This window comes from Pecten maximus, chromosome 1, assembly GCF_902652985.1.
Source record: "Pecten maximus chromosome 1, xPecMax1.1, whole genome shotgun sequence".
In the NCBI taxonomy this organism is placed as follows: Eukaryota; Metazoa; Mollusca; class Bivalvia; order Pectinida; family Pectinidae; genus Pecten; species Pecten maximus.
The window spans coordinates 40,502,430-40,526,664 of NC_047015.1; the positions used below are offsets into that span (position 1 = coordinate 40,502,430).

The 24,235-nt window shown below is 34.7% G+C and overlaps 3 protein-coding genes across 3 annotated transcripts; 1 reads left to right on the forward strand and 2 right to left on the reverse strand.

Annotated features, from left to right (window-relative positions):
• Positions 1 to 4,213: 4,213 nt before the first annotated feature.
• Positions 4,214 to 18,872, forward strand: LOC117333737 (protein Wnt-8b-like). The gene is made up of 6 exons (XM_033893164.1): positions 4,214 to 4,533; positions 6,811 to 6,901; positions 11,086 to 11,218; positions 14,281 to 14,406; positions 16,303 to 16,445; positions 16,617 to 18,872. The coding sequence occupies exons 1-6, from the start codon at positions 4,457 to 4,459 to the stop codon at positions 17,112 to 17,114; spliced, it is 1,068 nt and encodes a 355-aa protein (XP_033749055.1). The 5' UTR covers positions 4,214 to 4,456; the 3' UTR covers positions 17,115 to 18,872.
• Positions 11,726 to 13,770, reverse strand: LOC117333747. Its single transcript, XM_033893173.1, has 3 exons — positions 13,537 to 13,770; positions 12,552 to 12,977; positions 11,726 to 12,078 (listed from the first exon to the last, which is right to left on the reverse strand). Exons 1-3 carry the CDS (start codon positions 13,631 to 13,633, stop codon positions 11,900 to 11,902), a joined length of 702 nt encoding a protein of 233 aa, XP_033749064.1. The 5' UTR covers positions 13,634 to 13,770; the 3' UTR covers positions 11,726 to 11,899.
• On the reverse strand, positions 18,469 to 23,724 carry LOC117333727 (QRFP-like peptide receptor). The gene is made up of 4 exons (XM_033893153.1): positions 23,092 to 23,724; positions 22,072 to 22,511; positions 21,145 to 21,261; positions 18,469 to 20,557 (listed from the first exon to the last, which is right to left on the reverse strand). Exons 1-4 carry the CDS (start codon positions 23,420 to 23,422, stop codon positions 20,186 to 20,188), a joined length of 1,260 nt encoding a protein of 419 aa, XP_033749044.1. The 5' UTR covers positions 23,423 to 23,724; the 3' UTR covers positions 18,469 to 20,185.
• Positions 23,725 to 24,235: the final 511 nt, after the last annotated feature.

The window sequence follows — 24,235 nt, forward strand, 5'->3', positions numbered from 1 at the left end:
TTACTATGTCGGCGGCGGCGGCGGCGGCGTCGTCCGCACAATGGTTTCCTTCCAATAACTTGAGTTCCCTTTGGCCAATCAAACTCAAACTTCATACAGTGCTTGCTTGGGATTGCTTTTTTAGGTTCAAGGGTCAAAGGTCAAGGTCACTGTTACAATAAATAGAAAATTGGTTTCCGTGCAATAACTTGAGTTCCCTTTGGCCAATCAAACTCAAACTTCATACAGTGCTTACTTACCAAAAGTGCTTGCTTGGGATTGCTTTTCAGGTTCAAAGGTCAAGGTCACTGTTACTATTAATAGAAAATTGGTTTCCGTGCAATAACTTGAGTTCCTTTTGGCCAATCAAACTCAAACTTCATACAGTGCTTCCTTACCAAAAGTTCTTGCTTGGGAAAAGGTCTTACTACAGGCATCACAAACCAGTATAGATAGCACTATGATGACATGTTCGGGGTAAGAAGTTCTGTACATAAATGTAGGTAAATGTTTTTGCAATCAATAAATGTTATCAACGACTTCACTCATCATGTCTACAAAACCTCTTAGATCCACCACTCCAATTGATGTGTATACATAACGTCTTTAGAATTAGGACTAGGGTTAAATGTTAGTCATCAGATGAGTTGGCAACAGGTGAGATATTCATAACACTGGTTTAAGAATAATCACTGCAATAATAATTAATTCACACAGGGTTTTGTGCAAAGATTGCATTTGATATCAATTTATTATTACTACTCAAATTAATTTAACACAGCATTTGTTGTTTTTCTGCTTATAAATGTTCACCAAGGGAAATAAAATCAGATCCTGAAAATTTTGTTTTTTACTTAAAACCGATGGATCTATATGTTTCCAATTTTTGTGAAAAAAGGCGCCATATAGGTATTACTATCATTCGTGAGTTCATTCATTGCATGGGAATCGATCCGGCAAATCATACAAATTATACTTGGAATAGATACAATGAATATCCAAGCTGTTTTGTTTTTTTTTAGCTTGCTGTGCAGGCGACACATCAACTTTCGTGGAATTCTTGTATAACAGACCCGATATATATCAATATGCTATGTTTTGTTTGTATATATATATATATAATATGTATCTTTATGTTTATATATGTTTGAGGAACGTGTATGACTACGCGGTCGCGGTGGCCGAGTGGTTAAGGTGACCCGACACTTCATCACTAGCCTTCCACCTCTGGGTTGCGAGTTCGAAACCTACGTGGGGCACTTGCCAGGTACTGACCGTAGGCCGGTGGTTTTTCTCCGGGTACTCCGGCTTTCCTGCACCTCCAAACATGGCACGTCCTTAGATGACCCTGGCTGTTAATAGGACGTTAAACAAAAATAAACCAAATAAACTAAACCAAGTATGACTACGCTCCTGCTTCACAAAATGAAAAAGAAATCGTTAAAAAAAACAACAGAAAATGTTCGAGCAGAATTCTGATTGGAAACAATTGTTATGATATTTGATCTCTAAGGATTTTTCTTGCAATAACTAAAACCTTGTCCTAGAACGAACATGAAATTAAGGATATAATTGGCATTAATCAAATTTGGTTACTGTGACCTACTTTTTTGACTATTGTTGGGTTTTTTTGTGGGTTTTTTTTCAATTGGTCTTAATATCAACATATCAATGCATCATAATTATGAAGAAATATTCCAGAAATATCATTAAGTTTCGTTAACAATTGGCCAATCAGGAAATTGACCCTCCACTTTACCCCCTCATAACTCGAAATGGCCTCTGACCTGACCTCGATTTCATGTCATATCATGGCCACCTAACCTCAAGTTATTTACTTCCCTGTGACAGCCACCAGAGGGCCCAAGTTGGCACTCTTCCGTTTAGGTCATGTTACAATATATGGTCAGAGAAAATAGTACACCTGAGAAATCAAAGTTTATATTTCGTTTCAAATGCAAAAAGTATAATACATCAGGCAAAGTCTATATATACCTTTTCTATATATCTTTAATATGATACAAACATTGGAGTTATCAAACAAATATATATAAGAGTTATGTTTAATCAAATATCTAAATATAATATGTAAATAATTTTGGTATATACACATGTAGTGTAATACAATGTATTTATTTTTTTCATAACATTCATGACATCCACAAAGTATCGTGTTTATATCAAAGTTGTCATAGGTAAGGTTTGGGTTTATATCAAAGTTGTCATGGGTAAGGTTTTTGGTTTATATTAAAGTGGTCATGAGGTAATGTTTTTGTTTATATAAAAGTGCCGCGGTGGCCGAGTGGTTAAGGTGTCCCGACATTTTATCACTAGCCCTCCACCTCTGAGTCCGAAACCTACGTGGGGCAGTTGCCAGGTACTGACCGTAGGCCGGTGGTTTTTCTCCAGGTACTCCGGCTTTCCTCCACCTCCAAAACCTGGCACGTCCTTAAATGACCCTGGCTGTTAATAGGACGTTAAACAAAAACAAACCAATTATATAAAAGTGCTCATGGGTAATGTTTGGTTAAACAGCTGATATCTAAGTATTAATCGTGAATGGTTGAATAGTAGACATAAAAAATAGTGTTCCGCAGTTTCTTCACCGAGGTTGCAAGTTCTTATTGGAGAATCCAAGTTTATATTTGGAGAAGGTCATACAAATTCTAAATTGTTGTGATATGAGAGTTGGACCAATCATGGGTGTGATACCGATCCTTTAAATAACTATACCTCAATACCTTTGGTACCTTTTTAATGTAGTAATCTTGTATCCCAGATTGGTAATATATATGTATGCTTCAGTGACATTTTTCAAACTAGTTGCATGTGATGTTGCACAATCTGCATTCACCCCGAGATTGGTACAAAATATATTTATATGGAATTGATGTAGAGAGAATATTTTGCTCAGAACCTTTAGATTTCAGAGGTGACAAAGTAACAACCACAAAATATTCATGTTCAAGTTGTGTCAACATAGAAATACGTTAACCATGCTTCTTGAAATGATGTTTAATTATTACACGATGTTCAGTATTATATGGCTGGTGTGTTTATCGAAATGCAGAATTTATATTGAATCCACTGTCGAACATTGACAAGTTGGTCCGATGTTATCCAAGGTAGTTTTGTCTTAATTGTGTATACGTACATTTGAACTCATTTCTCGAAGTCAGTGGGGTCATGAAAAAAAACTATATATCCCGAATATTCGAGGGAACCGAACTTTATATAGAATTTTTACCCTCATGTCTGAATCTTTACTTCGAGTTATCAGAGTTCGATATCACTAAATTTGACTCTACAACTCTTCAAGAAAAAATCTAGAATAGTTCAAGGGAATTAATGATGTATGTATGTTGTGTTCTGAGGTCTTGCGGACTATATTTTATTCAGACGGGTAACTGCGACAGAGCACTACTCGACACTTTAGTTTCACCCTCAGCTCTATTGATCCTCGGTTTCTATTTTTTCATTTCGTATCTGTCGACTTTGAGTTATGTTTTTTTGTCTTTGTGTTTGACATTCCCAAGGATACTCATCGTTACCTTTTATGAATGTTACCTATCGTTTTATGATGATTAAGCAATGTAGCAACTTATAAGATATTTTAATGGGTAATTTAACAGCTTTAGTTGTGACGATTGATGTTTTGTACAACTGATGTTAAATTTCCTTCCTAAAATCTAACACGATCTGTGTCAAACTGTTGGCCACATGGTTTATAATTAAACTGAACGTGTAACAAAACTGTCTGTCCCAAACAATATGAACACTAATACTTACCTATGACATCAATAAGATTTGTTACTAAATAAATATGATATTGTTATCTGCACTAATATTAATCTACCCAAAAAAACAGCAAAATGAAATGTCATTGCTTTCTTTGTGTAAACGATAGGTCTTCTCTGCAAAAAATGAAGTAAAGTGTATGGTTGATTTGTTCGGTTTCACTGACCCCTAAAGATAAAACTGCATGATCACACCTCAAGCTAATTATATCAAGGTTGATGAGATGTTAAAACGGTCGTACTGTCACCTGGTACTTTCAGCATATCTAAGCCTGCTGCTTCTTTATTCGAGGGAGCGATTCTCTACGCAAAGGCGGACACGCCAGCCAGACATGCCCCAACATTCAAACAGCTAGTTCACTTTGTCTAGTCGAACTGATTCTCAAGGGATTAAATACACAGCCTTTATCCCACGTGGCAGTATGTATTTCAGTGGTATTTTTTGAGTGCATTGAGTCGGTAAATCAGTGTGAACGATACCTTGTAAAGATTAGGAGGCACGGTGGACAGAGACGACAATGTGATTGGCGGTCCTCTTGTCAATGTAATAAATTAACCTAGAATCTCCTCGGGGCTGCCCCTTCGTGTTGAAATAGGGCTAGTTATGCTGGACTAATTATTATGGGATTATTCGCCGAGCACTCATCCAAGTTCCTCCTCTGCAGTACAAAGTGGTGACCATGAGGCCACCGGACCTTTCCCGGGTCCCTGTCTTCCTCATCTCCAGCCTCTGTCTCTTCTCACACGTCACTTCATGGTAGGTCTAAACTACATATCGACTAAGGTGATCGCGATTCGTTAGCTTCATAAAGTCTCTTTTCGAAAATGTTGTTTTAAGTTAAAACTTTACCTTTGTTTGATTAACTTATTTTGTAGTTTTCAGATAAGATGTGATATTCGAATTTGATAAACATTTCCATGTCAGTCAATTACTATAAAAGGGAAGCTGTCCTATCCCGGACACTTTTGGTCGATACGATATATGATTCATGTTCACAATTCTTGAAATGTTTCCTATTTATATGTCGTCTTTAGGTTTCATCTGTAAATACTTTGTATTATTTAATTGTAATGAGTAACTCTTCTTGTGTAGAGAGTGTATGTGTTTTGGTTTTAATGTTATTCTCATGGATATAAATCATTCCATTATCTTTTATTAGTCTAAAAAGTATAACCTTTTAAAACAAAATATTTCTAAACAATACGTAACTTTTATAACAATCTTTCTGAAAAGTATATATCATAACCTTAGATAACTAAAGCAATTTCAGTTAATCATTAGTTTTGTCTGTCAGTAAACTGTGATGTTCATTTCGTGTAATACATTTCATATATTATGTTTCATCATGTGTTGTCCACGTATACTTGTCATAACAAATTATCAGTAAATAAAATTGTATAATCATAATTTTAATTATTGATTACCTATATGTTACATCAAGTTTTGGTGTGCCCTTCTGGCTATGATGCTTCGTATTCGTCGATAAGTCGATATTATTATTTAATAAAGATATTATCTAAGTCAGGAAGTCTTTTTGGATATTAAATCATATTACCGGATCGAAAATTAATGAAAAAGCAATCGAACATATGTAGTGATGTTATTACTGTTATAAACGTAATCAAATTAAAAGAGTTTTGTTAGGAAACAAATATTTCGTATTCGTTTGAAATCGAATGAAAATGTCTTCCTATATATCAGTTTTTATCGCCGTTTCTTTTACTCATTGCATACAGGAAAAATAAGTTAAAGTACATTCTATGAAGTAGCTTGAATTGGTTTTCAAATTATGTACATTTGTATATCTATTCCTTGGTATTTAAGTTTTAATATCAAATTATCATCAGTATTAGATATCTCTTGCAAAATGAAAATTGTTTTTTAAACATTGGAAATATTGCAAGAGTAGTCATGAAATATGTGTATCCAAAGTAAATACAGTTATAAAACTATTAAGGAGCCTAGGCAAAATATAATCGTCATATAGATTATTAAATGCTATATTATCGATGTTCGTTTGGATTTCTATTGCAAAATGATTAATTAGATTGTCCAGGAATAACCTATAATACTAACTCTTCTATCTAATAGTGTTATTGCGTTATTGACATGTTACTGTATCTAACAGAATTTGTTTTGAAATGTGATAATACCTTATGTGTGGTTTGTACAATCCTAGAACACAAAATCAAAGCTTTAAGAACCTATATAAATCTTTGGAATTATTTATTTAAAAAAACAGACATATCCTTCTTTGGTTCGGAATAAGAGCATGTGTAATATTGTTATTTGTATATCTTTTTAAAGTATCATATTGCGCAAATGTTTCTTAAATATATTTTTTCTAAATATTAAGCATCTGTTAATGATTATTCTTCTTATCGTGTGTTTTTCTTTAAATTAATACTTTGATCATGTGCTGTGCATCAGGATTCTACTAATTATTGTTTTTCCTTTTCCTTCTGTTTTAGTACGAGATATCACGAGTCTTTCATTTTATTTTGGTGTTTTGTTTCACTCTGATGCTCTTTATCTTTTCGTACTGAGATAGGGTTATTTCATGTGACACTTTGATGTGTATTTGTTTCTATTGTCTCTTAAACCAAAATTTTCTTTCACTCATTATGAATTTTTGTACTATGTACTTTTTCTATAGTATTTAAAAGTCGGACGCTTATGCCTACGTGATGTCTGTCAAATGTTTTCAATCTGTCAATCATACCAACAAAATAATAGGACATAGACACGTGATTTATTATAAATGTTACTAAAAATAACCAGCTGACAATTACTGTGCGTATTATGACGCTGTCAGTTCTGCTGTGTTTGTGTAACGATCTCTTTAACGTAACAATGCGAGACAATAAAAAAGGGGGCACTCAGGGTCTATGCCCATGTACCCAGTCGACCCTTTACGTGCCCTCATATGATCGTCTCTAACTGACACCCATCCTATCTATTTACTATCAGTTTTATATCTTATACGGGATTATATTTAACGTATGACCATAATTGCCTGATTTTATTTTTCAGGTCACTGAACAAAATTCTAATGACTGGCCCAAAGGCTAATCATTTGGTTGATAACTTCACCAGAAACAATAATCTATGGACTAAATACCAGGTAGGCATAGTTCTTTGGCCTCTTGGCCCGTATAGGTGGCGGAAATACCACCCCGTGTTTAGCACAATAAGTACATACTCATAAATCTGACAAGCTATGTATCTCCTTATCTAGTCATATTCATTCACAATGGACATATATGAATTATGTCATCAACCTCTGTGTATCCATATCTATCTTGTCTCCAGTCTTGTCAACGTAGTAGAGGCGGCTAGGTTTCTTTGCCAGACCACAAAAGACGTACGGATGATTAGTACCGAGTCGTGAAATAGCCGTAGAAAGTATAGATTGGACAGATTTTGTTTTAGATAGGTTATCAGACTTTTTTTGTGATTACTTCAGTTATTGATTATTTTTAGATGTGCTATTCATTTGTATCCTTTTTCAATACATAGGGTATGTGTTGTTTGTGACGATTGAGAATCTTTGTTAATTAATAGTTTTAATGTCGATCCTTTTAAGGACAGATTCAAAACAGATTTGCTATTCATTATTTTTGGACATGCCAGTAATACCAACGCCCCGTTATACTTTATATGGATGTCTGCGTGTCGTTGCAATGAGTGATTTTAGTGTGCTTTGACAATAACGTTCATTTTTGAGACTGGGCAGGAAAACCAAACGGTTGACAGGTCGCCATCTTGAAATTTAACAGTTGAAATTTGTTTTCTCGTGTTCTTTAAGTACAGCTAGGATATTTCTGAAACTTGATGGTTCCCCTATGTCTCTTGTGCCAATTCAGGTTTTAGTGTTTTATCGGAAAAACAAATAGAGTGATATGATTTGCCGTGTTGACAAATTTCTTTCTGCCCGTACAGATATTATGACCACAAGTGTCTATAAATGTCTGCATGGGAATCAAATGTATAAGCATTACATAACATTTTCCGCTCACTAGAGACAAGACATCATTGTCTTTAATTAAGACATTATTATTGATGACGTTAAATGTTTGCTTTACAACAATTATATCACTCCGGCGTGTGTTTTTAATCCTTAAAACTGTCGTCAATGTCAAGACAAGGCTATGACATTCGTTTCGTAAGATAAATGCTATCTGTAGTCATTGAAGAAATTATATTATTTCAACAAACATCATAAAAAGCTGTCTGACTTCCCGTTAACAACAAACTGTGTAACAGAAGTAACCACGAGGGTGAAAAGATCACGTGATAACGTCGGAAAGAGAAAGAAATTATTAAGCTTGTTATCTTTTCTTCTGTTGTGACATGTCAAAATATTTTGATAGGTTAACAATACATTTCCACATTATTTAAAATCTAATGAAATCACAGTTGAATCCTCCCTATATAAACCAGACAGAAGTGTCATTTATCAGATTATGAATATAATTGGTCGCGTGAATACTAGAACCACGAGGACTGCGACAAAATCAAAATGGATGTTTCAGTCGAATTAATCTTCATGAAACGGAAAAACATATGAGAACCTAATCCTTACTATTGAGCTGCCTCGTTATGATAATTGTTTTCGTAATGTATGACACTGGTTGCAGGTAATCATCTAATGTCGTGGATTACTTAAGGAAATTCATTGAAACTTATTCATCGGAATTGAGAAGTAACCTAATCGGTTAGAAAACAAATACGCAATTGATGGAATATATTAATATAAATTCTTTTAAAAAAAATGTTCCAATGTCTAAAGTTAACATGACGCACATACATTACCAGTTTAGGGTGATTGTGAAATAGACTGATTGTTGTTATATTTACGACACATTGTTGACATAGTTACCTACCAATGACTGTACTGAAAGGTTGTTTTCACATTACATCTTGTGTATCAAGATTATAATCACTGTCATTTATATAATCTCTGTGTAATCTATAAGGCAACTTAATCATACAGAACATTACATTTTTATATAAATTTCCCAAATAAGTAGATACGATTGTTCATTGTTGATGATCGTGTAATCGAACTGAGATATTGTTGCGGTCGTTACAACATCAAGGTGCAGAACTAAGTTGACAAAATACATTTATCACGTAAGAAGATATACACATATAATGTAAAAGAACATCAGTCTGATTAATTGAAATACGACGACTGGGGTTAAACATGTTAATATATTTTAACACAAATTTTTCCAAATATGGAATGAAATGTAATTGACCCAAATGCACGCGCGTTTAATGGGTGATGACCCGCTCTTGCGAATGACTCTATCGTTATCTAAATCCCGTAACAGTCCGTACAATTGTCCTTTTATGGAAAATGATGAATGAAAACCTGATCCCCCTCCTGGCCATTCATGACCCAGACAATTGCAATACGATATCAACTACTTAGATGTGTTGAATACAAAATGCGCGTGCAACCACTCATTAACTTGTAATTAGATTATAAATCCACACGCTAAACTTAAAGTCATTAACCAATGTTTTCAGTGTATTAAACTGACCAGATTTGATAGGAGAGCTTTAATGGTTTTCGTGACAGTTTTTCTAAAATCGAAGTATACAGCGTGTTAACACTAAGGGTTTATCTGTTAGAGACAATGATTCACGGAACACAGGGGGGGCTTCACATTCCACATATCTTAATGTCAAGAAGAAAAACTGCACATTTATAGGAAATCATTATATATCTGTCTGTTTAACATTATACGTCTACGGACAAAACAATGCCATCGAAGACGATCATTACAATTAAGTTATGTAACCTTTGACCTTTCTGGTAGATATTGATCTCGTTATTTTAAACGCAATCTGTCACATAAGACAATTAATGGCATGACCAACGACATCACGATACAACCAAATACCCGATAGGTTGGGCTCGACCACGAACAATACGCCTCATTCTTACGTAATCATTTATCTTTGTCCGAGACAAGTTGTCTAATTGAAGGAATTTCAAACATTGTAAAACAATGTTGTAGATACATTTTTTTATTCAAAATAATCAGCTGTTTGTCTAGGTGTGGCGCTTATCATTATATGGATCTTATCCTTTGTTAGAACAAACCGCAAAAAATATCAGTATAAAGCAGTTCACACTCCTGTTAATTAATAGGCGACTCAGGCCCGTACTTATCTTTAAATAGCTAGACATACCGTCGTAATTTTATCAATGAAAGAATATGTAGGAAATAAGTCTTAGGATCATAAATACATGAAGATGTTATATAGACGTGTTTGTGGTGGACCTTCAATAGATGTAATGGAAATACTGATATCAAATATATAGACTGGAAGAAATGCAAGAAAACAATTACTCTCGGCTGACTGAACATTTCATTTTTGCTTTGTCATAAACACAATATGTCTCGTGGAGGTTTCTTAGGTAGCATTCTAATTGGTCGACGATAAACTTCCAGTTCACTTTTTTGAACAAAAAGTATTATTCTTTTGGCTCTGGATGCTATCAGAAATTATCCATTGACTTTTTTTTATTATTATTATTTACATGGACTCGGTAAACTCAATCTCGACCCCCAAATAGAATGGTTTGATGTCAACTGCACTGCAATATATGCCGTAGGTAGATATCCGTTATTGTCATATTACAAGTATTTTAACACAAACAATAACGAAGCTAATGTATTCCATGACATGGAGACGATGATGTTACCCGTCAACAGAGTGTGAATTACATCATGTCAAACATTGGTAATAGATAACTTAAACGTGAAAGATGTCATGTAGACTTCCGTAAACTGAACATGATTTGATAGAGAAGATATAATTGTTTATTATGAGATGCAGTATTATGTATCGTACGAACACCCAATCTCAATGTCTTTGTTATAATTTCCAACCAAGTACTTTTTCGGTGCATGTTTGCTACAGCTTTTGTATTGAAAATAGGTCAACGGATACATCAAAATGTATCTATACAGTACAGTTAAACCCGTTGATAATGAAATATAACAGGAAATATTTGTGTGTATCAACAATCACTTTGTCGAGAAACCGCGAAAACAAATCCAACGAATTTATTTGCAATACAAGATTAGTATTGGTTAATAGGGAATTTGAACGACGATACTAGCTAAATCTTGAAACCACGATAAAATGTATCCACAAACTTTCCCGTTTTACAGTTTGCCAAGCCGTATGAAGTATGCCATTTTTGATATCCTTATTTACATATCATTGGCAAGTGAAATGTTATTTTGTAGTAGTGCAATTTTTCATTTTCTTTCTCTTTTACAGATACATACAATGTTCATGAAAAGTATGGACCGTGGGTCACTTAGAGCAGCTAAAGAATGCCGTCACCAGTTTAGATGGGACAGATGGAATTGTCCCATAGTCGACATGGATCGTCAAATACACAATATTAGAGGTAATATGCTAAATAAATTTCCATTTCTGGAACAAATTGTTTGGAGAAATTTCAACAATCACCACTATCATAAAATATAATAAGGAGAAAACTTTCAATCTGATCTAACACTGCCATAAGTGTTTGATAAAGTGCAACCGAGAACATTATACTTTTGAAAGACCCCTACAATGTCACTAATGTTCAATATTGTGCGACATTGAACATTATACTTTTGAAATGATCCAATCACTGTCACTAGTGTTCAATATAGTGCCACTTAGTACATTATACTCTTAAAAGCATTAGCCTTGTTACTGGTGATCAGCGTAGAACAACAGGAAGTATTTTTTTTAAGAATATCTCTACGGTCAAATCGCGCTCGCTTTATATGATAAAGATTTTGACCAGATAATTCCAATCGGATTCTTCCATTGTTCATTCTGTTACTTTTATATAAAATTAAACGAGTTGTACATCACTGGAATCGCTGTAAGGCCTTGGAATAGACAACGTGTAAAACACGGATGGCTATTAATAGTTTAATCAATTTTCCTGTCATTGATTTATTTACAAACAAATTATGCCTAAAAATATATTTCTCTCGCCTTTCTGTATGAATATCAATATGGTAAGTCCTAAATAAATACTTCTGAATCAGAATTAACCCTTTTCTAGTTCTGTCCCTGCAAACCTTGTTGATTACGTTTTGAGGTGCTCACTGATGTTGATCCTGTATACTCCCTCTGGATGAACACAGAAATGCCAAACACACCGCTTGTTTTTGAGATACTGACAGAGCATACAAAGGATATCCGCCATGCCGGATGTCGCCGTTACTGCAAATTCAGACTGGGGCTTCCCGGTACACGGATCGGAGGCTGCAATCATATTGTATATTTCATTATTATATAAATTGTATTTTACAACAAAGAAGTTATATCAACATGTATCAATAACTTTTGTTGGCCTAGATAGAAGCGCGTGAAGGGTTTTACTGTGGGAAGTACCCGGAAAAACCCCGGACAAGTGACCCCATACCATTTCACACCCGGTAGTGGAATCGAACTCCAGTCGCCTACATTGCCTAGTTGAATGGCAATTGCATGCGTGATATTTGACTGGCATATTTAAATGAAATGCCCATATAGAATTATTAGGGGGAAATAGAAAAATAATAATTATAATATCCATACTACAAATATAAAACGCCTTTCTCATACTTAGCAAAAGTTTTTAAAACTGATATGTAAGAAATAATTATATTACGTTACTAAGAGAGTTGTGCCATTTATGCACGGTATAAAAATATCAAATCAGCAACCAAGTAGCGTTATAGTGGTGTATATCTCACATGGTTCGTAGAATGACATCGTAGGTTTGTTTTGTTCCTTTATGGATGATCTGCTTCTCATAGGATCACACGAATCTGGTTTCGGGGTCGGATTGACTAGGAAGACAGGTTCTATTGGTAGATAGGTAGGTTCCATCCCCATAGGTATAGCAATGGGTCCGTCCAGTCCATCAACCCACATTACGGGATAGTCCCAAGGTAAGGGGTGGACAGGCATATAGCCAAATCGGTGGTCCCAAATGAAATGTCGGCCATGTTGGTCCACCTCCACCCTCTGCGACCTGACATAGGGTGGTTGTATTCTCCTGGGTTTTAGATGTTGTCTAGTCTTCCTCCGTTGTTCTTGTTCCATCAGAGCATCTATCACTGTGTCCGGGTTCTGTTTAAAGGTCATACTGAAGTGTTTTCTATACACTTCTACATCATCTACGGATAAATGGAGTTGTTGTAGTTTATATACCAGTAATCCTCATTAATTTCGTAGAAATGTACGAATCTGTTCTCCATATTATAATTATGTAACTTTTCATATCAATATCGTCGAAATTCTGTACGAATATGCTGGCTGTGTTCTTTTAATCTTAGCTATATACATATACTCGTTATCTTTATAAATATAGTTGATATGTTGTTTCATATTACCAAGTCATTAGTTGAATAATAACGTTTGTTAATTCCATTAATGCATTTATCGTATATCATCCACCGTGTGTACCGACAGTGTTTATATTCGTGACAAATGTGTCAAAGCATACTGGTCGTGGTTTCTATGACAAATGAACACGTGACTATTGGTCAGGAAAAGTCAGTATGACGACATTGTGCTGACGTGTATTTTTATACCATTTGTTATTTAACGTTTAAGAACTTCGCTTTCGTATGAACATGACGTAAAATATTTGTGAAATTTAAAATGCATAATTGATTTCATAATTATTGTGATTATCAGTCGTTACCATTTGAGACGATAAGACAAACAACTTACGTCTAACTGAGTCAGCTTGGTCTCCATCGCTTATCGTTGGAGTACACTTCATCACCAGTAGAATAAACACAATCGCCATTGCTAGCGATAAATTCATGGTTCTTGGTAAGGCCAGTTACCAATCAAACGTTTCGTTTAACATTTTCATATCCCGTCACAACACACTTATGACACAAGCCGGGAAGTGGGTATCTCACTAGTATATGTGTATCGTGTTGTGTTCTACCCCTCTGAACGGTTTTCTAAACCAGTCGTGGTCATAGCTTCCAGGCATAGATTAGGTCATCCATCGTCGAAGATGATTGATGACGTTTTTGATACTACCTGACTAACAGTTCTGTATTTGGATATACGAATTTCCATCTCGACGGTATAGTGTTTAATTCAGCGTCAGTTAGTGGAAGTGTCTTTGTTTTTCTAAATGAATGTCAAATGGATAAAACAAAAGGCGGAAAGTTGCAGTTAAAATGACTGTTGAAACTTCAGCAGTAAGCCGTATGCAGAACTATTATAAAGAAAAGGTAATGACGGCATTGGATTGTCCAATGGTCGCATGTTATTATCAGTTTGTCTTTACAACTGTGTATTAAGAAAGATTTAACATAGTATATTTACTTTATTTTGAATCTTTAGAACTTTCTGAGAATCACCCTTTTGATTTTGTTACAATAACTTATACGTGTAAATGTGGATAAGTTATAGTTGGCGTATATAACTTATATATTATTTTATTTATTGTTTTAGCCAATCGGGAGACAGCATTTGTCCATGCAATCTATTCCGCCAGTATTATGTTTGATCTGACGTCACAGTGTAACCTTGGCGGGAACCCCGTGTGCGCGTGTGACGATTCGCGCAATGGTGTTAAAGGTACTTATATATTTTTATTTCCTATTGATATTTCTCAGGAATTAATGGTATCCACATCATCGTCATCATCCACAACAGCAACAGTCTTTTCCCCCCTACAGTGTTAAAGAAACGGAACGTTGTCACTGCGGTCAGTTATACTAAATATGATGGAATATATTCTTCGATATTAGCCCTACGATGAAAGATTTACATTATCGTTGAAGCGGTTGTAATCTTCCTTTCATTTCAAACATAAATATGAGCCATTCGATAAGGATGTTTACACGGTGAAATAATTCCATGAGAATGATCTAGTATAATTTTGGTCCATTTTTGTAAAATTCTTTCGCATGCAAATACGTGGTAATTGTGATAATACCATTAGTCACGAACGATGAACAGGTTTAAACAATCATCACTTTTTCTACCCTGATACATTAACTTATACGAGACTTATGCTAATGTACTCTTCACCACATGCAGTCGAATTACTAGAAATCCCTGCATTACCTTCATTGAAAAATATATCATATGAGATATATTTTGTTTATTATCCTTATCCGGAACTATTAATGCAAGAAAGGTCGGCTTGAACCTGTCAAAGAATGAGATAATGACATCTGAACGTTCCAGGGGAAAAAAACATGTTAAGACACGGGGAATCTTATTACTGAATTCCGGAAGCTACAAGGCAGAACATGTGTTGAGTCTATCATTATAGTATTAATGAACGCGAGATATCTGCGGTTTAATCCCTACTTAAGGATGGTAGAGCCAATTTTCTGACATACTTACGCCTTTTGCCCGGAGTCTTTTAACACTGTTTGACACAGTAAACCTTAAAGTGGTCACTTCATCGCGTTATTTACACTCGAATGCCTCCAAGAGCGGTCAAGTCTAAGATGCATTGACATGTACGGCGGACAATGAATAAGCTTGTTTTGTCGGTTTCCTTTTCAACATCAAGTTATACTTTGTGAACCTATGATCTGTATAAGTGTGTAAAGATTATTCATTAGTCAAGTAGATTTTAACAATCATCCGGCACACTTAATCACAAATACCTTTAAAACGTATGGAGGATTTCATTAAACAGTCAATCACTATTTTTTGATGTGGAGGCGTTTTTTCAAATCAATAATCTTTCTTTTACTGTTAGTATGATGTAGCGATTTTGTTGCCCCAAAACAGTATTACATGTCACACATACCGTCGTTTGGGGACGTTATGACACCATAACCAAGACAATTGCATGTGAAATATAACATTGGATTTTAGTGAATTTTCTAAACACTCTTATGAATTTTCACACTTTTGGCCCCTAACATTTAATACATATGGTATGATCATTAATAATAATCCATTTCGTTTCAAATAAAAACAAAATAATTGTAATTACTTAATTTGAAATATGGTTTTCATAAGTATCAGTCAGTCGCTGAAACATTGGTGGGGCGTCAAAGTAGACCAACTACAGATCATTAACACTATACTGGTAGGCTGGGACAAGTCTATACTGTTTACAAGTAGATAGTGTTACACATTGGTCATAGAATAATAAAAACGTGTCAAGTTGGGAGCTATATTCTTTGAATACCAGCTTATATTTTATCGAATGAAGATATTGAAACATATTTTGTTATAATTACCAAATAATTATATTCATTGACAATTTGGTTCAATTTCGATTTAGAATACCATGAAGAGTTCATCAGTTTAAAACTTTACCATACACCCTGCTTCAACTTTGATTGGGTCTATAAAACCAGACTGTATACATTCCATGGATAGTGTTCATCTACGCCCAGTTTTTAGAGTTGTATTTATAAATTAATCAAATAACTTAATTAATTGAAAATGATCTATATTAAGAGCGGAACTGTTTATTTTGATACAATTTAATTGTCTTCACAGGCGGATATAACTGGAGCTGGGGAGGATGCAGTGACAATATCAAATTTGGAGATTCCGTCTCAAAACACTATCTTATCTCCATGAAGAAGGGCAAAGATTCGTACGCCGCTGCTGTTATTCACAACAATGGTGCTGGACGAATGGTAAGTTTGATAACGGAATTGAGATTGAATTGACTTCGAAATACGCACCGCATCAATGTTTAAAACTAATAAATCGATTGTTCGTAATGGAAAACGTGATATTCAGAATGTTAAACATAAGCACCTTTTAAGAAATATAGATAAAAGTGTTTCATCAATTCTGTTTTTCAGAGTGTCAGAAAAACAACACACTTGATATGTAAATGTCATGGTGTTTCCGGAAGTTGTTCTGTGCGGACCTGCTGGCGACAACTCGGCAGTTTCCGCTCAATCGGAAACTATCTAAAACGAAAGTACAAAAAAGCAGTACATGTAAATTTCTTTGATGGAAAACTGCGACAAGGCAATGTTGTAAGTGGTGTAAAATTGAACATGATTTCTAACAAACAGCTTGTGTTTTTGGAAAAGTCTCCAAACTACTGCAAGGAAAATTACAGCCTCTCTCTGAACGGGACATTAGGGAGGCAATGCTCAAGGAACAAAGTGGGTGTCAAACAAAATGCGGCTGAACGAAAGAGTTGTCGGACCTTGTGCAAAGCTTGTGGATTAAGAGTGAAACATGAAGTAGTTACTATTAAGACAACGTGCAACTGTCGCTTCCATTGGTGCTGTCACGTGGCCTGTTTTGACTGTGAACAAAAACATGATGTCTATTCATGCAGCAAATAATGTGTTAAACAATCCATAAATGTGAAAACTGATCATGACTTCGCGAGAAACACTTTCTGACCCTCGGTTCGACACATTTATGCATTAGATTGCGTTGCTGAATACCATGCTATACGAATTCATTTTGTACATTATAGTTGATACTTGGGATACTACCGAAGAATAGTATTGATTATAATCATTTAATTATTTATGTAAACTGTCTCTGTATTAATAAGAAACAACTCGGCGTGCCATTATTTGTAAGTATGTACGTAATTATAGTTGTTAATATTTGTAGATGTTTTCTGAACCGCATTTTAGTTTTCTGTGTCAAGAAATTGAATTCGTTGCTCCGGATTTTTTTTGATGAATTTTGCTGTTTGATGTAAATAGATAATTATCTCTTGCATATATATCTCTAAAATATCATCATCACCTCCAAACGTAAAAACTGATAATCGGTATAAAATGCCTATATTGTGAACGCACATGATTATTTTAATGCGCGTAAATTCAAGTGCTCAAAAAAAGGTGCATTACCAATATTCAGTTTTTTGCAATACTTTTTGACCTGTTACGTAAAAGTGCTTAAATTGTTTGTTATTTATTAGATTAATAAAAGTCAATTAGTTGACTGTTAATTATCTCTTTTGTTAATAAATGTCACTAAGATTAACAGGTTATCAAAATCATTAAACATAAGATGTAATGTATGTTTTTGTTAAATCAAGAAATATTAATCAGTGTATTTCTCCATTTTTAAACGCGAGACCATGTATTTTATTACTAACTCATTATCATAGCAATATATTTCTTAAGTTTGAGATTTTGCATGCACTTTTTATGCTTGTACAAAAGAGACTTAGATATTACCTTTAAACATAAAGTAATACAGTTATAGATATGCTTATGCCGAATCCTGAATGTAAAAATTCATACAGCTGTTTTGTCTTTCGATTACTATTCTTTAACATTATGGTTAAAAGTGTCGAAACCAGAAGGGAAGACAGGAAAAATAAAATAGGCCTGAAAACTCGATTTTCGATATTTTGGAGGTGATCATAGAATCCGGAAAATAGGTACCTTGAAAATAAAATTCATTTGGGGGATTATGGTCAGCTACATATATTTCTGAGAAAAATCTATCAGTTTTGTCTCAAACTTTGATAAAACCTCTAACATTTTGATAAAACTACTTAAATATGTCGATATTGTACATATTGTACAATTTTAATTGTATGTTGAGGAAATCATTTAGGTGCCACTGGGATGTATTTAATACTCGTTAATGAAAAAGAATTATACCAGATATGAACCACCCAAAAACGCAACATTTGATAAATAGGTTTCTCGCAATGTATGCATATTTTTCGCGTTCAAGCCTGAGTTTTCGTGGTATATCTTAGCTTTAAAATAATAGTAAAACATAATAGGCGAATATTCTCACTAAAGAGTTCATTTAATTGCCATCAAACCAGAGTAAAAAGTGATTTACTAGAGATTAACATTGTAATAAAACAATAAATGATTGTAATAGACATTTAAACCATTTACCTCTCTAACATCGTAGCAATACTTTGTTTGTTCATATCTTCGACTAACATATTAAACACAAAACTACAGGAATAGGCACCATTCCCTAACGTTTATCAAAGTACAAGTATATATTCCCTAACTATATTTTTTTCAGTATACTATATTTGACAAAGGGTATAAGAAGCGAAATAATATGAATATCTGTGATAATTGTTGATAATAAAGACGTTCATAAGCTTATATACTCGTCTATGTTGTACATTACCTATATCTTCACATATTTATGGGTTGTCCTTCAATCACACCCTAACAGGTGGTCAATCATATATTTCTGCATATCAGTTATCTAGATATGGTTGTACTCTAACTCTTGCTTGTCACTAGAGATCACTTCTAACATACTCTAGGCGACAGTTCACTATAATAGTAATTGTCATACCTTACCACCTATGTCTCCCGTGAAGAATTTAAGGTCAATAACTCTAAGAATGTCAACACCACTGAGTGAATCTGCTCTTAATTGACCTTTAACAGCATACTATACTATAGTATATAATTGGCAATTTTCCCTTCTACATAGGCGTGTTTTTTCAGCATATATGATTGGCATTACTTCGAAATATTTGGCTTTACACAGTCCATATGTACATTAAGGATAATGGCTCATCAGGTTTAAAGTATCATCAACCTCCGTTGATACGATACCAAAGATGTAAAAATGGGCTTGCTTTCTTAAAGTGCCGTAATGCAAATGTAGATTATATCTGTTATTTAAGCCATTATTATTATTTTTATTTTATTCTTATTTACCGAATAGGACTAAAAAATGCATACTGAAATGTTTCTCCAATGGTTCAAACTCTGATTATGAAAAATCTGATACAACAGAGTGGCATTCTTGTGGAGATATACAGCCTGCTTTAATTTACTGTTTGTTTTCAAGGTACAATGTATAAAACAATGTTGTTTTGTTTTAATTTCTTTCAAAAATGTAATTAAATCAATAGAACATAATAATAAATGGCTACTTTACCACTCTTGCTATTTATTGTGACTATTCAAAAAGTTTAATGTTAAGATGGTATTTTATTTCATTTTAGGCTTTAAATAAGTGCTAAAGACAGCAAAAATAAGGTTCATGAAAATACTTTAGAGTCTTTCGTACATATGAGCTAGGCAGGGATAAACCCCGTATCTCAATATGGGAAGCCCGGAAATGACGATGCGAATGTAACAATATTGTTCATTTTATAGTGATTTCGTCTGTCTTTAACTGAAGTGACGTCATATTGGTTTGTTTATTTTTCTTTTCTTTATTTATTATTTCATTTTATTTTATCTTGTTTTATTTTATTTTTTGAATAATAGATAAACTTCACATCTTTGAATGATTGTTTATGAAGTAAAGGATATCAGAAACTTTAAAATTGATGAGCCAGTACCCTTTAATAAAAATAACTAATCTGTCCGTTTCACTACCTTGTTTTGTTTGAAAATGATGTGAAACATCAAGATAGGAAGCCAGCACAATAAGCACCGTCCAGTCCATTTGGTTATAACTCCATAGACGGGTTAATACATCCATCCAGAATTTTGATATCACTCTCTTTGTGACTTACACCGTTCACTTTATCCGAAGTGTCAGATTCCTCTTGAAATTCGGCGTTTGAAAACGCTTGTATCGAATCTCTGTGCATATTACCGTTATATTTACTGATCACAGATTGTCTAGTCTCGGAGACATTTAGGCTCCGACCGGAGTCACTCCTGTTTGTCTTATGTTTGTTAAATATACCACTGATAAGGTCTTTGAGGCCCTTTCGGAAGTTTTCGTTCATTCCACCGTACACCATAGGGTTGATAGCACTGTTGGCATAAAGCAGTGTAACTGCGGCGAAATTCAACGGTTTATACCAAACTGGTAGCTGGAACAAAGGAAATATATAATTGGCACTTCTCAGATTATCACATTCGATTTATCCGTGTTTAACCTTACTTTATTATTATTTTCCTTATCTTGTTATTAGAAACCAGGGGGTCTATAGGTTTCCTCTCTGTCCGCCAAATTTGTCAACGCTCCAGTGGCTTCATTCCTCCGGGGATTTTGATGACAATCATAAATAATCATAATTCTAGTATCTCGGACAAGTTCGAGTTTCAGGGTTTTTTGGTCAATGTCAAGATCACTTACTACTTTTAGCGGGGGCTGGTTGGGAACATCTATTTGATTTCAGTTATATTTGTTCTAACTTGCTGATATTAACTATAATAGTTGATTACTTGCCTTGATATTCGCTCTTGTTTGTAGCTATGTCTATTTTTAGAGTAGTATCGTTACAAAAGAGCAAAACATAAAGTAAAATTTGCTTGCAGGCCCTTGAGAAAGTGCATGGAGAAAAATACCATTTGTTCACTTTCTGCTTCATTGACAAGTTGTTTCATGTTTTTTAATGTAATATATTTCATCGAAATAAGATGGCAATGTCTAAATAGATCATATGTTACTTCTTACCTTGCTGTTCCCTGTATAATCTTCCACCTCCCTGTAAAGCTCGTACAATCTTGCTACTTGGAAAGGAATAGTACAGAATATGAACGCCAGGAGGACTGCAAATAACATCTTCACTACCTAAAGACAAAAAAGAAATGAGCATAAGACGTGGCCTACATGATTCGTTTAATTGAGTTAATAAATTATGTATTTTCTTTTAAGATCTGACCTACAGTAGTCGTTAAAAAAAGCTTAACTAGCTTAAGGATAATATAAAAAAATGTACTTCAATATAGAACATCTGTAAATGATTAATATTTAAAACTAAGTTACATGTCGGCAAATTGAGAATGGTCATCTTAAGACCAAAAAGACTGAAAAAGACCAAATTTCGAGAAAAAAAATATAATTTAAATGTTTTTAACAAAATGTTATAATAACCACACATTAGACAATTGGGCTTTAGATCTAGATTCATTTACATGACGACTTACTGAAGCCAGAGCCAATTTCACGTTCCTCGTGTTTCCTTAACTGTCGAGATTTTCGCTTACACATTCAAAGATTTAAAAAAATTACAACCAGAGAATAACATGATAAACCGTACTGTTTTACAATTAGAATTTGGTTTCAAAACATTGACCTGACAAATTGATGAGCTTATGAATATTCAGACAACTTATTCCACCTGTTGACTATATATTCAAGATTTTGCTATAGATTTCACGATTCCTTTGATATTCGGTGTAACAAAAGACACTTTCGTTTCCGCACCACATTAACATTTTATTTTCATCTACATTGTATATAAATATTTCTTTAATTCGTATTATGCCGTGCTTTTATCGAATGTGTGGTCGAAATATGGTTTGTCCGTGTTTTGGCATTCTTAGAGGTTGAAAACACGTGGTATGTACCAAATTAGATATGTTAATGAACAAATGTTACCTTTTTCTTTGACCTTTGTTGAACTGTTGATATTGATATTGACCCAGTACTTGGTACTATTTTCTGTTTGCGGAGTCTTACAAAGAGGACGGTGTACGTTATTGTCATTACGAGCATTGGAATCCAGTTGAGAACAACAACTACGCATGTCCAAAATGCACGACGGGATTGTCTTCCACTGTCACAGTCCCCGTCTGCCTCACGTACTCCCGGCCAAACGTCAGTACAGAACTTCTCCGTAAAGTCACTCCAATGACGTTCAGTGTACGTATACACGAAAAGCACGGGCATGCCAATTGAGGTGGCACAAAGCCAAACTAATACCGCAACAATGCTCACTTTCCGCTGAGTTACTCTCGACTTAAGTGGGAACATGATGGCGAAAAATCTGTCACCAGCCAAGGCCATCAGTGTAAATACACTAGCACACATCGCTGTAACTGAGAAAGAAAAATGGCTTCAAAATCCATTTCTTCAACATGAAAAGATTAAATATATTTTATTTACGATTACAGAGTTAACATTAAAAGAATTCTCATATAAGAAAAAGCGCATAGTTTGGGAGGTAAAAGCAAATATGACATTCCTTTTATTCAATCATTACAGCACGATTGTAATTGTTCACCAGTTGAATATGATTTCGCTTGACGGCACAACCAAGCAGAAATATGTTTCTCAAACAGGCGCACTTTCCCTTTTTTTAGAATGTTTGTGGATTGGAAAGGACTTTGTTTGAGAAATATAAAAAGTGGCTGAATAAACAATTTCTGAACAATTGTACATTGTATGTGGGTCGATATACAGTAACTTGTATTGGAGGTTTCCTGAACGATATTTTTATATGCGAGATCGAATACAATTATGACTGTATTTGATAACTCAAAATTACACTGGGAAATAATGATGGCCTATAATAAAGCGTAATAAGTACCAATACTTTCACTAAAGGAGGAAGGAACGATTTTCTTGTTACATTGAATTTTGTTTGAAATCGAATGGAGGGATTCTTCGAGTACTTACTTTGGACGAATGGGTTAAATTTACACAAGAACCCACCGACGGCCCAGCCCTCGGTCACATCGTCCACCAGATGCATCCAGATTGAGAATGAGGCGACGAACAGATCACTCACCGCCATGTTGACTATGTAGTAGTTGGTAACCGTCCTCATCTTCTTGTTCTGCCAGACAATCACGATGATGAGTATGTTTCCTACAATGGCTATCAGTTCCATACTAGCCAATATGGTAACCTTCACACCTATTTCCCAGCCAGGAAGAATTTTACGTATTCCCGGAAAGTTATTCATACTAACATCGACATGGACCTGCTCTCCGCAGTTGCCGGCCATTATTGCTGGTGAACGTTTGAAACGTCAAACGCGTCTAGAGATCATCTGTGGCTATGTGAGTAATATATTTGACTGAGAATACATTTATATCCAATGTCAAGGGTTACATCTTCTTATGGACCAAACTCACTTGAAGTAGTATATTTGGAAAAAGACTGGTTTAAAAACGGGTTTATGTAATAAAAATCTCTTTGCGCTCGGCACACATCCTGTCCTGTAATGAAACATTCTCTTTGAAGTTTATTCCTGGGTAGGTTTTCTAACGGTAACCTTTGTTGCCATTAATGTACCCTCTTATTAACCTCGCCACTGTGTACGGATCCCGTCGAGGAGGTCATGAAATGGTAAAACGTAATAATATTTCCGTGAAGGAGCACAACGTTCTATCGTTAGACCTGTCTCGTATTGAAATAACCAGCGTATTTCATGTTTGACTTTATTTTCTTCTCCATGTCCAGAACTCGTTTTACCTCGCCGGGTCATAAAAAACACGCTTAAATAAGTGTATTTCAATCACTCGTTATTGACCGTCGGTTTTTACGACCATATAATATGGTGATACATATTTATTGAGCCATAAATATTGGTCGTGTGAGAACTAGACGGGTTGTAAATGACCAATTGACGAATTCTGTAAACAAAGCAGTGATTTATTGTCATCTGGAGTAGACAGTCGACCTTGTATGCTTGCTGTCCCTGTCCCTTCGCCGGTCTGCTACGGATGCTGGCAAATAGGATTCCAAAGATTTGAAGTGACATCAAAGGGCAGGATTATGTAACAGATATATTGACAAAGCAACATGAGGTCATATT